General features: G+C 44.0%; 2 protein-coding genes across 2 annotated transcripts in view; one reads left to right on the top strand and one right to left on the bottom strand.

The window, feature by feature from the left end:
* Positions 1–320: 320 nt before the first annotated feature.
* On the top strand, positions 321–15,410 carry T265_03178 (hypothetical protein; the record flags this gene model as incomplete). Its single annotated transcript, XM_009167591.1, has 6 exons — positions 321–697; positions 4,298–4,383; positions 4,433–4,473; positions 7,711–7,885; positions 10,264–10,708; positions 14,325–15,410. The coding sequence occupies 6 exons, from the start codon at positions 354–356 to the stop codon at positions 14,482–14,484; spliced, it is 1,251 nt and encodes a 416-aa protein (XP_009165855.1).
* T265_13176 (hypothetical protein) overlaps positions 14,329–15,501 on the bottom strand; it is a gene marked incomplete at both ends in the record, with an annotated part of 46,000 nt that continues 44,827 nt past the window's right edge. Inside the window, one exon of the mRNA XM_009167597.1 lies at positions 14,329–15,419. Coding sequence (XP_009165861.1) covers positions 14,977–15,419 — 443 coding nt within the window. The remainder of the gene's footprint in view (positions 15,420–15,501) is intronic.

Genomic DNA, 15,501 nt, shown 5'->3' with positions numbered 1-15,501 from the left:
AGGATGCATCGTCCATATCTTTACTTTGGGACAGATCCTTGAACTGCGCTACTCCTTCAGACGTTCTACGTTGATCGCCTCCCTGGATTTGAAAGCCGCTTTTGATTCTGCCGATCGTCAGCAACTATCAGTGTCTGGTGGTCAAAGGTGTTTTTTCCAAATTTCTCTCCCTTATGAGGGCACTGTATGCGAACTCCTGTGGGCGCGTAGTAGTATACGGGAAGCTCTCGCTTGAGTTTACCACGGCCAGTGGTGTAAGACAAAGCTGCCTTCTTTCCCCGTTCCTCTCCAACTTTATTACTGATAAGCTGCTTGCAGTTCCTCTGCCTGCTTCTGAAACCTTGGAAGTCGAAATGCTTTCGGGACATTCCCTCACAAACATTGAGTATGCAGACGATCTTGCTCTCCTTGGTTCGGATCCTTCTCAAATGCAAACGGTTGTAAATGACCTAAATGACTCTGCCGTATGGTTTGTCATGCGCTTCACACCTGAAAAGTGCGAAGTACTGCTACAAGACCGGGTGGGATCAAACCCATACCTCATGCTTGCAAGTGAACCAATCGACGTGGTAAATAAATTTGCTCACCTGGGCAGCTGTATAGGTTCCGGTAGGCTGGCTGGAGGTGAGATTATTTCTCGAATCGGAAAGGCCGGGCAGCTTATGCCAACCTCCGACACCTATGGCACCGACGTGACGTGAGTTTGTGTATCAAAGGAAGAGTTTGCACTGTGATGGTGCGACCTATACTGCTTTGTGCATCAGAGACATGATCCCCCACGCGCAGAGGACATACGGAAAATGTCAGTGTTTTAAAATCGGTGCCTCCGAAGCATTGGTCAGGTCTGGTGGAGACATCGGATTAGTAAAGCTGAGGTACGCCAGATGGTCGTAGGAAGAGGGAACTCTCCCGCGATAGGTGAATTACTCACGCTTCATAGGATGCGCTGGGTTGGACATGTACTCCACATGCCAGAAGACCGTCTGCTTCACAGAGCTCTTTTTTCCCAGCCCTGTACTGAGTGGAAGCGACCGAGAGGTGGACAGTGTATGACCTGGCAACGAAGTACGAAAACACTAACCAGGAAACTTAGTCGGGTTGGCCACTGCCGACTTCTGGATGGGGACTCGAATCACCAGTGGTTAGTGACATTGACGGAAATGGTCCAATCGCGCAATCAGTGGCGCTCGTGCATCAAAGCCATCGCCTTCAATCTGGAATCATAGGAATTTTTTGTATTCCCACGGTCACCGTGAAAAGCTGATTGAGGTAATGCTTTTTAGCTTCGAGGCGAGGCAATCCAGATGCCTATATAGGCATAAGCGGAGTCTACGAATTGGCGTACTTCAACGAAGATGGCCTTGGCATTTATTTACTCATCTGCTTCTTTACGGCTGATCACTGCGGAAGGACAAGCCGGCTCCATGAGTATATCCACAGTTTCACATGATTTTGACACACTGTCCCCAGTAACACGTGGGATATCTCCAGGTTTAATTCCTAATCATTGGCGTAGCCAGATGCCTTCTGCAAGTTAACAACAAACCTGGAGTGAATGGTTGACTAGCTCCCCTATCACCGACGTTCAATCAGGTGAGTTGGCTTATTCGCTCAACTCGTCATCGCTTTTGCCAGCAAAGTCCCGGTGTTCAGAAATCTCCGACCGGGGGCCAAGGTGAACTGGAATATGCAGGTGACATTGTTACGCTCTTGAAAGAGAGCAGGAGGCGCAAGCAACACCAAAAATGTTGACAAAGGTCGCCCAGTCCTTCGGCATGGTTTTGCGTTTACAGAGTCATACTGTGGAACGTACGATTTTTGAACATACCTCTAAGAATTCAACGAGTTTCACTGGAAGTTATGAAACCCCGTAGTATCCCGGAAGTTTTTTAGCTCCGAAACACGAATTCAACACATGAATCTCGAGGGTCTGAATTGCGTTCACCAACGTGTGTCACTTGTGGCATCAAAAATGGCAGATCACCGAGTCCCAAAGGACGCTGGTTTCAGAACACTGTGGAGGCTGTATTGTTGTACAGTTGATAAACTTTGCCACTTGAGGTGGAGCGTCTTGAGGTCTTTGAACACTTATTTCCCAGAAATCTAGCTAGAGTCTGCTGAAACAAGCGGATTTACAATTCGGTGATCACGAAATGAGTCTTCGGTGAGGCATCCGATATTCCACTCAGGGAATGCGCCCAGCACTGTAAGCTAAAGTGGCTAGGCCATGTGTACCGCATGCCGAGTTACTGCCTAGATAAGAAAGCGTTCAGCTGTAGCACCCTTCCGGTGCCTAACTGCCATGCCACCCGAAGGAGGGCTGGGATACTGCCAGGTTGCCCAAGCCTAGACAGGGGAAGTCGAGTGGCGGAGGTCGGATTCGAACCGCGGACCTTCAGGTTAGTAATCCGCGCTCTAACCACTTCGGCCATCTCGCCCCCCTCGGCCATCTCGAGTTACTGCCTGATGGGAAGAGTATTGGTTTCAGGGCCTAGTGCTGAGTGGTGGAAAACTAGAAGGCAGAAGCGGATAAAGGGTGCTACGAAATGTTTTGGCGCTGTTGTTGCTTTTACGTTCTACGTTACCCTGCCCGTGCTAGGCTGGAGACACTGAACGGTATGGCTAAACAATGTCGTGGCGTTCATGCTATCAGCTTCTTTTCAGATTGACTGAGCATTGAAGGTGCAGGCACCTCAGATGTTTGTGGTAGTCTAGCCCTAAGTCCACTTCCCTACCCCGTCTCTTTCTTTCTTACATTAAGAGGTTCACATGTTTGTACGGCAGTGAAGCACCAGTGTTCTCCTGTGTTGCTGTCAGTGGTGGTGACGATGAGCTAGCTTTCCTAGGTGGCCAACGAGTAAACTGCCAGCCTGTCTGACATCCGTTTTCCCAACGTGAGCTGTTTACTGACAGGTCTCGTGGGAACATTTCAGCGCGGTAAAACGAACGGCCTCCTTCGGTTCTTGCTGTCTCCGACCACATCGAGGCATTTGAAGGCTTTGAAAGCAATCAAGGAAAAAAAACGCAAATTACAGATGTTTTCACAAATTGGGCACTGCTTCGCAAAAGACAACTTTATCAAAACCAATGCTGCCGTTTTTTCAACGCCGATTCCAGCTACTTCTGATGCCTTCGTTTCCGCTGAACTTTCCAACACAGTTTCATACAAGTTTTCACTCACAAGTGAAATGAACTGTTGGTAACAACTCTCGTTCTCGGAAAAAATTACCGGCACCCACGATCGTGTTATTTGGATGCAAAATTTCCAGTAAACAGCAGAATCTTCGAACTTATTTCGTTTTGGAGGCCTCTGTTCCCCACTCTGGACGCATTGGTGGTTGCTTAATACTGAGCACCAATAAGCAGATAAATGGTAGAATAGCAAGCCCGTATGCACTGGGAACATACTGACGAAGAGGAATTCTAAGATGTTGTATGTTGTACGATCTCACGAATCCATCAGTTTACCTTGCAAGTGGTGGTTATCTGTCCGGAAATAATCAACAGTGAAAATGAGCTGAATCGACCCAGCTGGGTTATCGCAATGGGAATCAGCGCCATCCATTACACGGGAATGTCCGCATTGGGTTCTCTTAAGTAAGTCAGGTGTTTGGATAATTCAAAACAAGATCAGTTTGGTTTGGGGACCACTTATTAATGACGTGAATGACTATGGGTAGACTAGTTCAATATTTCTTCCACGAAAGCACGATTTGGGTCGGTTTTCATGAATATTATCTCTCTTTGGTAACCATAGGGCTATCCTACTTCTTATGTTTCATGTAAGTTAATATACCGTTGTTTGGATTTTCCTCTTGTATGGAGACGAAGACGGTCTCTGGCGTTCAGTGTTCCTTTCGTTCCAAATCCAGACACAATCCCCCTTCAGCAAATGCGAAACGCTGCGGTGACCATAAGAGACACTCGAACGGTTTATGGTTACTTATCTGAGCTGACCGGAATACCTTCACTATGTGCTCATCAAAATATGCTGTCGCTGTTGGTTCAGGAAGGTATTTCCGTAGTACATGAGCTGGTGACCAGTTTCCTTATTGTCATGGGTCGGTTGCTACAACACCATGTAGCCTGTATTGAAACCCGATGACGTATATGCTTGTCGCTTCCCTTACTAAAACGACCCTGTTGGCCTGGGTACTTGGCAATCAATTGGTTGTCGTTGTATTTTTCTGCAATCGAGTGTTGCTTAGATGTCAGGCCGTGAATTCTATCGCGGATTTGGGAGTTCACGCGTGCTTTCCTTCCCATTCCTAATTTTATGTATTTTTACTACTTGTAGTTTTGCAACCGTTGTATATAACAAGAAGACAGACGAACTCTATGTGATCCATAAGAAACCACAATTTCTTGGCCCGTGTTTCGCCGGTAAGAAGACATATTTCCGCTATTTTTTATTGGAGAAATTCTGGAACAGAGTCAGAGCCCGCTCCAGTGACGGATACCCCATTACCGGATGTGAGTACTTTGGGAACATTTGGGAATATTGTGTCTTTTCGTATCTTCAACGGTCATGTCTCTTTCTGCGTGTCCAACTCGTGTGTTTGTGTGTGTATGTTCCTCTCCCATGCACCCTGTTTCTAATAAACTGGGTCAGTTGCTTGGGAACTGAAGTAGTCTCGAAATATGCGCACGCAGCGTGCGCAAGCTAGTCTTTCAAGGATGAAGTCATCAAGTCAAGCGGTGGACAATTCATGCTGTTCGTGGAAGTACCGTCTCTTATGGTCAGTAGATTCACTTACCCTGATTCGGGCTTCCGGCCTTTTAATCAGACAAGTGCGGTTCTGGAAGTCGCCTCCAGTGTTCATCTAACAAACATCGCTCCACTATGCTAGAGAGGAGAATATTGTTAGCTCAGATAGCATAGCTGGTCCTTGGTTTGTTCGCTGAGCTGGGCAATTTGATTGCAAACGTTTCATCACCAATCGAGGTGACATCATTTGTGCGTTGTTAGGGAGCGTAGTGGAGCGTACTGATGGGTTGGTGGTTGTGCGTTGAGAAGTGTCGTGTGTGTTAATATACATGCTGCTAGCTGGGGTTGACCTTCGATCACGATTGGTTGTTCTGTTATCCTGTGTCCCGATTGATCGATGACCACGTGGCCTTTGAGCCTGGCCTCCACTGCCCTCGTGCTCTGATCGCTGCTGGAGTGACCTCTGTCGTTGATTCCTGTGTTCCGGCTTGTAAACTTTGTTGATCCAACTCCAAGCAGTTCCGTACTTCGTAGTTCGTGAATCCGATATTTGGCTCTCCTTGAGTATTCTGGTGGATGAGTTGTCTTTTGCACGTAGTGGTGCGTAAATTGGGTCCAATTCAATGTATCGGTTGATCGAATTAGCCGTGGAGTATCATGCCTTCAGAAATTCCCTTCCGTGTCTCATGTCTCCATATTCCATAATTTTCACGTTTTCCATATTGAATTCGGTCTTCGTTTATGGATATCAAGGATAGGGAGTCATGTCTCCTGACGGCCGTGCTGTGTTCCTTTATTCATGTGCATAATTTCCTCCCAGTTTGTCCAACGTAGGATTTGTTGCGGTTGTTCCAGTTGATTTGGTATACCACATTGTTCTTAGTTTTTTCTTGGCTGTCCTTCGGCCTGGAGATCAGTTTCCTCAACGTCGCATTCAGTTTGTGGGCCTCGACGACTCCTTTTTGGACCAACAATCTGGTTGTGAATTCAGATATATTCTGGATGTAAGGTAGAACTACCCGTATGATCGCTTGTTCTCGTTGTTGCTGTTACGGAGACGTTTTCCTCTTCAAGCTTCTCTTGATAGAACTCCTTGGACATCGATTGTTCTGGAATACTCTGAATAGATAATTTTCTTCCTTCCGTAATTTGGTCGTGCTGCAGTGTGTCTCCGCTCTCTTGAACAGGGTTTGGACGCAGCTCTTCTTGTGGTTCATTGGATGATTACTCTTGTAGTTGAGCATTTGATCCGTGTGTGCCTCTTTCCGGTCCAAAAATGGTAGTCGATTTTTTCTCTCCAGTTCGATTGTGAACTTGATATCTTCAAACGTGGTATTGAGCAGTTCGTGCGTCTTGTGTAATGTATCCCGTTTCATGATGACAAAGATGTCATCTACGCAGTGTATCCATAGTCTTGGATTGACGATTTGTAATACCGCGCGCTCTAATTTGTGCAAAACCGCCTCAGCGATAGATCCTTGTATTGGAGATCTCATTCGGGAGTCCTTTTCAACTGTTGATATATGTGCCCGTCAAAGCTAAAGTATGTATGCATGCAAAAGTCCAACAGCCTGCATATACTTTCGAGTTTCGTGCTTTCTTACGTGTTTGGATTATTCTGAAACAGTTCCAATACGGTTGTAGTTGATTGAAGTGAACAGTGATGTGACATCAAATAAAAGCATGATTTCGTCTTCCATACTGATGTTCCATAGTCTGTGTAGAAATTCGCCAGCATTGTTGATCCAAAAAATCAAGTTTTTTAATCTTCTCCAATAGGTCTTTTGCTAATTTGTACGATGGAGTTCCAGGGAGTAAAACGATTGGTCGAAGTGGAGTTCCTTTTTTGCGCACCTTTGGTAGTCCGTAGAACTGTGCAATGTTGGTGCCATCGGCTTTCAGTTTCCATCCTTCCTGGCTGGTTATCTCGTCTGTTGCTTGCAATTGCTTGAGCGTTGTGTTGATTCAATTGATGAGGTTTGAACTTGCTTTATGATTGATTGACCTGTAGGTTGTCGTGTCATTTAGTAGTTATTGCATTCATTAATATCTGTTATTACCACGGATTTCGCGTAAACTGCACGAACCTGTGCTGGCAAATGATACATAATATATACTATTCACCATTGGCCCGACCAAGGCTATCAGTTTGAAGCTCCCGGCCATGGACCGTCCTTCTCGTAGCTTAGTTGGATTTTACGTTGGGCTTCGAGCGTTTCGTTCACATCACCCTAGCGCAAACATGTTCACCTGTCGAGACGTAAAAATTCGAATGAGTCTAGCTTGCGCTGGTGGAGTAGTGGTAGTATGCTCGCCTCGCATGTCAGGTGTGCGGAGATCAAACCCCGCCATGGGCATTGGATATGCCTTACTTATGAGCTCTAATAAATGCGAAACTTAAATTTAGTGCTTCCCCCCCCTGCGGACTCGGACTCTCCGGAGTGATTGCTTCAGGACAGGAAGACGATTGTTCAAACGAGAGTTTTGTATGCATTCTACAAGATCCCGCAACAAACAACACAATTAATTTGTGCCAAATTTACCCGGTACCCGTTTTTCAGACAGTTTTCCTTACCTTCTGAACCTACTGATTGTCTTCTGCGCCGTTATCTCAGTATACCGCCGATTCACACTGTCTAACCGCCCGTATCTGTACGTTTGTATATCGTTTGGTACTTACTCGTTATTGCCTATAGAAAGCCCTGCTGCCCCACTTTCCCCTTGTTCTGCTCCTGCCGATTGCGCTACTGTTGAGTGTAGGTTCTACTCAATTCATGATGTTAACTAACCCATTTGTTCTCAATACAGCATCTACTACCGTCATCCGTCTGTTCCTACTGCCTAGTGAACACGAACTGCGTGTAGTCCGATAGCTCCAATCGTTTTGTAGTATCCTTGGATGCCCGGATCTTACACACTGATTCATTTTCCTTCTTTCTATCGTGAGTACAACTTTATGAGTTGTCGACCTTACTCCTGGTGCTTCATTATTTCCATTACAGCGTGCAGCACTGACAAATGCATTTGGTTCGGCTAGACGACAGCGAATTTTAAAGGAACGTGAGCGCCATGCCGATCATCGTGTGGCCGTTTCCGATGCAACCATCATCACAAAGGCCATGCATGGTCAAAAGCGACTGAAGCAGGAAGCTTCTGAGTCACAGAACGTCGAATCAGGTTAGTGTTTTCGACCAGTCGGACATTAGGCGGTCGTACACCCACCCAGATTGCTGGAAAGCTAGCACCAGCCTAATAGCTATGTAGCTTGCACAACAGCGGCTCAGCGTAGACAAAGAAATCTACTTGCATGGGGAGACATACTTTATAGCAAGTTCAGCACGGCAGTGAGGATTTGAGGTTTTTAACACAATTACAATCTCGAATGCAGAGGACAAATGCCGGGCGCTTCAGAAATAATTAGCAGATGATTGCTTCGGGCTTCAACCACTCGAATGTCACATGGTCTCTACAGGAAAAAAGACTGGAATTGTTGAGGGGTCCAGGAAGCAACAGTATCATTCCTCTAGTGAATAAGTGCATTTTAGTTGGTTCATTAATTTCACCAATCGTTGCCAGGATTTGTCTTCATTCACGTTGCTGGTTCTTGATGAGGTCATTTTTCGTACGGACTATAGTGTCCGCTGTCTGAAACGCCGCGTTTACGATAAGTATAATCAAAGGTCTGTTTGATTGAGACAGACCCTCGTACTTCTTTCCCTGCTTCAGTTTCATAAGGTTATTTCGGAACTGCAAATCAGTGTTTGATAGAGTATTTATGTGCTGGGGCGACGAGCAACATAGTTTGCAGCCAGTGTGTTGAAAGTATCAACTGTACGTGGCCAGATCTTTCATAAGTAGCTTATGAATGCTGTTTTTTGAAAGTTGTCTGCCTTTCTGGGTAACGAATGGACGTTCGGTTGGTGTGCATATGTTCATTACGGTTCCTCACATCTATTGTGTTCATGCGGATCGCAAACTGGTCTTACCTACTCGTTCTAAAGATTCCTGCGGCTCATTCTCCAAATTTTTTCCCATCTAATCTTCACTGACTGTTGAAGCACGGTATTGTTGCTGCTTGAGCGTTTCGCACACACCTAGGGAGATTCTCCCACGGACACGTGTCCGCTTATTCACAGGACCTTTCTGCTAGTTAATCAGTTACACAGTGCTTTTTGTGGCACTAACTAAGCAACGCACACTTCATTATTAATGCCTCTCGATAGCTGCATTTTTTTCGCCTGTGTTTTGTCAGGTTATCCGTATGAATCTGGGCCTTGATACAAGCGAAGCTATTTATAACTGGATGACATAGACTCTCGTAACCCAGGCCCCCTTCACACATCAGCATACAGGCCTATTACAACTTGAAGCGTAACTGGCTTTTCCGGACCGCCTAAACGATATCTCAGTCTTTAGTTCACTGCTTTTTTTGGCTTTGATCCTCAGGCTGCTTTCTGTTTCTACTCGACAAAGTTCCTTGAAGCTGCGAAAGTACAACTGTAGTTTGTTGCAGGCGAGGGTGCATAAACCGAATTTTTATAATTTGGAAGGTGCCGTGAGGATCGCACCATTGGTGGAAACCGTAATGACTTCTGGCACACAGTGGTATTTTATCTGAATTCTTGTGTCTTATAAAGGCACTGCACACTAGCTTCCACGGTTCGATGTGAGTCTACAATGAACTTTCCTCTCAGAGAGCCACATGCAGTGTCGCTTAACAGGACCACCTTTCTGTGCTTCCTGGAGCTTTCCAAACTCCTTTTAGCCCTTTAGCGGCCAGCCACTTAGCTAATAGGTGCTGACGATAGTGCGCTAGGCTCTTCGAAAATATTAACCTTTGTAAGCCCGAGTAATTTGAGATCGATTCTTGTTCTTAATTTGTGAGTGCTTGCTATAAGACTCGAAGCACACCCCGTGTTTTCAGAAGGCTGGTTCGACCGTAGCACTCTGCCGTCTGTATGCATGTAACCTGACTAAAACACGAGGGTTAAGATACTGTCAAGTTGCCTAGCTCTAGGTAGGAACAATTTACGGTTTAGGTTTACTGGAAGCTCATGGAAGCCGGACCCCCAAGCCCTTAGCCGTCTCGAGGTGGGCACCCGATGTTGTTGGCATCTACCTTAGTAATAACGTAAGTCCCAGTTAGCTGGAGAAAAATGACTAGGGAACGGTAGAATTGCCTCTAGCAAGCTCCGATACCTGTGACGCTGGTGAACACAGGTTTGTGGATCGAAATCAGAAGTATGCTCGACAGTCAAATGACAAACGCTTTGGGTAGGGTTATGTTTTGGGATCGGAAAGACCTCCACATCTTGTATTTGACTACTGAACGCATTCTCATATCCGAACACGTCGCTTGTGGAAGAACGTGTTCACTACTTGACCATCCTAGGAAGGATATGGTATGTGAAACCAAGATATTCCGTGAGTGTTGTTCGATTTATGTCTCCGAAGTCCAGGATGGTCTTTATTTCTTGCATTCGCTTTACGTTTACAGGTGTTTCTTTACAGCATCAGGATAGTGTTTAATCTCGGTTATTTCTCTGCTTGTCTAGGGACAGCTGATGAGCGGACGCGCCTGTTACCACCATTTAACGCGGACGCATCACATCCCAAAGATGTTTATCCGTTTGAAAAGCTCATCCCCTCCCGCATTTTGGAAGCGCTTGCTGCAGAGTCAGAAACGCTTGCCACAGCACCCGTGTCATCCTATCACACTTGGTCCCGAGAAGGAACATACCCGAGATGTGTACTTGATCGACTTCTTCAACTATCCTCGCTGAGTAATTCAAACAAACCAGAGAAAGCTTCCGAAAACCGAATGAAGATCGCCCAGTGTCTTGCCTATCTCAGTCATATGCTTGCGCTGTTCCGATTACCTGGTTACGATATCCAGCGAAAACAACCTTTGCCTGACACGCCATCCGCAGTGACTAAGCATTTGTTGGACGAATTCACGGCCCTAGTGAACCGCGGCGAATCTGGTCGTCTAAAAATCCGGTAGGTTAGTGCACGGTTGTTTGAAAGAGTCCCACTCACTTGGACTTGGAGACAGATTTTCAAGTGGATTTCACTTGTCTCTTAAGCTAGTACGCTTGCAGGAGTTTTTTGGAGTTTTGTCTCCTTGTCCACATCCTAATTACAGCTTTTTCTGTCCCGTAAATCACGACTTATCAGTGTTCATAACATGCATCTATCAACAATTTAACTATTTACTAAGAATGAGCCACATCCTGTGCTTAGTTGGAGCCATTTCTAGAATCATTTTTCCCCATCCGGCTTCATATGTACTTGTCTGTATCAGAGGAAGCAGGAGCCGCTGTGATTTAATAGATGGCTGCACGCTTCACTGAAGGTGTCCCTGAATTTCTGTGCGGATGCCCTGGGCTAGAGTTTGAGGAAACGTAGAATTCCCATTAACAGCTAGTAGTTGAAATATGTGTATTTCTCGCTCAGTTGATGGTGAGGCTTCCGTCCACCTGTCTCGTTCACTTGGAGGTCTTAGAATTTCACCTTTGTGCTTTGTATTTTCTGGAATTTGGCCTGTCCGTTTGCAATCACCCTGGATCTGACTCATCGAGCCAATCATAGTTGGTTTTTTCTATCAAGAAATTGACCTATTATACCAGCGACTGGTTTGTGCGTGATGTCCCAGTTTATTCAAGTTTAATTTGACTAATGGGTTCTTATTGGGTGTCACAGCATGCTCTCTATCGAGCCCCTTCGTCCATCTTCGTGTGTCTCAAGCCTAGACATTTTACGACCTATATGCTAACCTGGGCTGGCATCAGCCAAGCGCTTTTTAGTAGTACTCATCTTAGGGATTATTATTTTCTGAGGATAATCGGTTTCTGACGACGTGCGACGTTACACCTCTTTATAACATCCCACCTTTTTATTCAGCACATTAGAAAGTTAGTCCATCTACAATCTTTAAGTATTCACTTGCATGGAAAACCACTCACTTCGATCTATTTTAGCTTTTGTCTGATTCCCTTCCCATCCAAACACATTCCCTACCTGTTTTTATCCACTTTCGCTTGATTTCCAGCACTATGTCGCCACTGCTACGGGACCGACTGATATATCACATGCTCGCCTTAATACTCCACTGTGACAACTTCAAGACCGTCATTGATGACCTTACAATTGACTTCCAAATGAGCTCTGACGTGTAAGCCTATTGTTTTTTCAAAAATGCATTCCAGTATTTGACTGATTTGCGTGAACCTCCTCCTTGAATCTGTTACCATCAAACCAGCTGGGATGTCGGGGATTCATAGTCTGATGCGTAACTTTGTTGGAATAATTGCTGCTCCTGGACGCACGATTGGAGTAGTGTTCCCGCCACTGGCGTACGCACCTAACTGCTTGTACAACATCCGTCTATTAGTGCTTCGTTATTAAGATGGGGGGGGGTCTGTGGCATGCAAATCAAGCTGTCATGTTGGATGGGACAGGTTTAGTAGCTGGAGGACCGCTCTGTCCATTCTTGTGGTTTAAATGCGTAACCTATATACTACTGGCAATCAGACCAGTAACAAGTGATAAACACACCGCAACCAAGTCTGAATCTTTCTGACCTATCTACCCCAGTACACACCGACAAGCAAAGTGTGTACTACTGGTGTCCTCGGTAGTGGTAGCATATCTCATCGTATTCTAGTCTCATTGCATGAGGAAACGCCCTTTCAAGCGAACAGGTGATTTCAGTATAGGATACCTTTGGAGGAAACGTCGACGTTGGTCCTTGCAATTGATGATCTAGTCCTATCAGTAGACCGTCACCGTAAAACGGACGATGCAAAAAGCAGGTAACAAACTATTTCCCGGAACATTTTGGTGTGAAGTAATCAGTTTTAGGCTGCACTGTCCGCCGAAAAATGCAGACGGTCCGCTCATTGATGGATGCTGGGACTAAATCACATGAATCAACGTACACTTGAAAGGTCTTTTATACTTTTGTTTTAAGTCAGCTAGTAGGCAGGTTATAGATGCAGCTGAATATGCAGTGCGATCGAGGGAGCAAGCAGACGCTGCATGCTGCCACGTCATATGGTCTCTGGATGGGAAACCGCAGATTAATTGGTATTATGGAAGTACACCCGCCTCGGAACTGTGGGTTAACTTGGTGAGTGAGTAATCCACGAAAAGTTTCTGGTCAGGTTTTAGACAGCATGGTGACAGCAAGTCGCGAACACGCAGTATACAATGATCATTGGGTTATGAGAAATTACATAGCCTTTGATCGGTTTTGGCGTTGCACTTTAGATCTGGGCTAATTAGTCTTGACTGACATCCACGTATCACACTTCATGTATCATCTCGGCTGATCGAAGCCAATTTTCACACATTCATACGCCTCGTGTCCACTGTGCTATTCCTGGTGTGATGTCCAATGGTTCCCATTACCTCAGTAATCTTTCTTTGTAATGTGAATCATAGATTCCGCTTGAGAACTTTTATGTTACCAAGACTTGGATTTATAAGGAAGTCACAGGGATCATCAAGATGAATTCTATCAGATGTAAAACAGCTGGATGGCGCTTTCAGCGGGTATAACAATACTGGTGCAAGCAGCTTTCTAGGAAGTTGTCAAGCTGGGCCTGCGATCGGGCGATAGAAAGACAGCGTTTCCTGATATTCCTTCACCTTAGTGGACAGCGTATAATGGACCACTGACCATTATCCGTTCGGCAATTTCATCACAAGTAGAGGGGGGGTTTATGGATGTCCCGGCAGCGTTAATGGACAACCGATCTCTAATATTATTGCCATACAACTGTTTATTCATCAGAGGTGGCTCATTTGCAGGTAATCCGCTCTTCAATCACAAACTAGGTGTGTGTCAAGTGGCATAAAACTATTCCATCCTGTACTCCTATATCCAGGTCGTATATATGTTATAGAGTATTCTGTGCACTATGTTTATATATGCTGCATATGTAATACGACCTCCACTAGTATATATATATATATATATATATATATATATATATATATATATATATATATATATATATATATATATATATATATATATATATATATATATATATATATATATATATATATATATATATATATATATATATATATATATATATATATATATATATATATATATATATATATATATATATATATATATATATATATATATATATATATATATATATATATATATATATATATATATATATATATATATATATATATATATATATATATATATATATATATATATATATATATATATATATATATATATATATATATATATATATATATATATATATATATATATATATATATATATATATATATATATATATATATATATATATATATATATATATATATATATATATATATATATATATAGCTCAATACAGAATCAAATCAGGTTTTATGAAAGTGAACTTTTGCTAGAGTTACTTTAGACGTGTTAGGTTCTCAGTACTATTCAAATCAAGGTTCGAAACACTAGTGCATCATCGCAACCGTTGGTGCTTGCACAACTACCGTGTCACAGCATCACATTTCCCATTAGTCGATATGTATGACTTCATTTAGCCTAATGAGCACTCTCCATGCGGTTTCCCCTTATTTCCAGATTAAAGCGGTATTTCGTCTACATGGGTTGCCATGTCAACAAAGAGGACATGAAGTTGGGAACAGACGTTACAACGCGACAACGAGCTTCACTGAAGACACCTGTAAAATTCCCTCTTCCTTCCCTAAACAAAATCCGCAAACAAACTATTTTGGGCTGATTTGGTCCATAAAATTGTTACAGTCTGAGGGTAAAGGACTTTGTTACTTCGAGTTATTCTTGGGCTTTGTGAGACTAGTTGTTTATGCTGACCTCAGGGACATACTGCATCACAAGGTTTGTAAAGCGTGTGTTCTATTGTACCAGCCCCTCTTGATGAGGTCAACTATTATCCATACTCCGTGAACGACATGTATCATTTTTAAACTGCTGCAACGGTACACGAGGCCATTAATGTGTGAGTTCTAACTTCCAAGAGGCACGCATACGATCAATATTTGTAACACAGCCCATCTTGTAAGGCTGTCATATCTCCGTCGCACGATCCATGAGTGTCTTGTTACCTATCGTGTTAGCTTCTATGATCCCCCAAACGCTTGACATATGTTGTTAGAAGGCACAATTCGGTTTACCAATAGGTTTTCATAACGTGATATAAAAAGACAAGAGAAAAGCCATATTTAATAAGAATAAAATGCCAGTCAAGCAACCATCAGACGAATGTGTTTTCTGCGTATGCATCCGAAAGTTTGGGCTTCCAACCACTACCGGAATGTGCTTTTGATTTTGTTCCGTCCGTCCCGTCTGTCGGTTCTTCTAACTCGTAGTGTTCATATGATACATTGTCTGGCTCCGTGGGACTTAGGGCATATTCAGCGGGCCGAAACGTTGGATACGGGAACTGAGAGGTCACCACGCTGAGCGGACTGTAGAACGATGCAGATGGGCCTCGAATTGCCGCTGTAGGTATTCTGGTCTCTGGGTTGACGGATACACACTGGGGTCTGTGGTATGCGTACGGAGCGAACTGGGCGTGATCTGGCCTATGCTGTCCATTGTAATACATTTCGGTGAGGGTTGTGTTCAGTTTCGAGGGGTGGCATAATGGATTTTCTGGATTCATTGACGGGTATGCACATAATGCTGTGTAGCCGACTGTAATAATAAATTGGAAAAGAATATTATATATATATATATATATATATATATATATATGATTGGATGTACAGGGGCGGGC

This window comes from Opisthorchis viverrini (genome assembly GCF_000715545.1).
Source record: "Opisthorchis viverrini unplaced genomic scaffold opera_v5_43, whole genome shotgun sequence".
Lineage (NCBI taxonomy): Eukaryota > Metazoa > Platyhelminthes > Trematoda > Opisthorchiida > Opisthorchiidae > Opisthorchis > Opisthorchis viverrini.
This window is presented reverse-complemented; position numbering and strand designations above follow the sequence as displayed.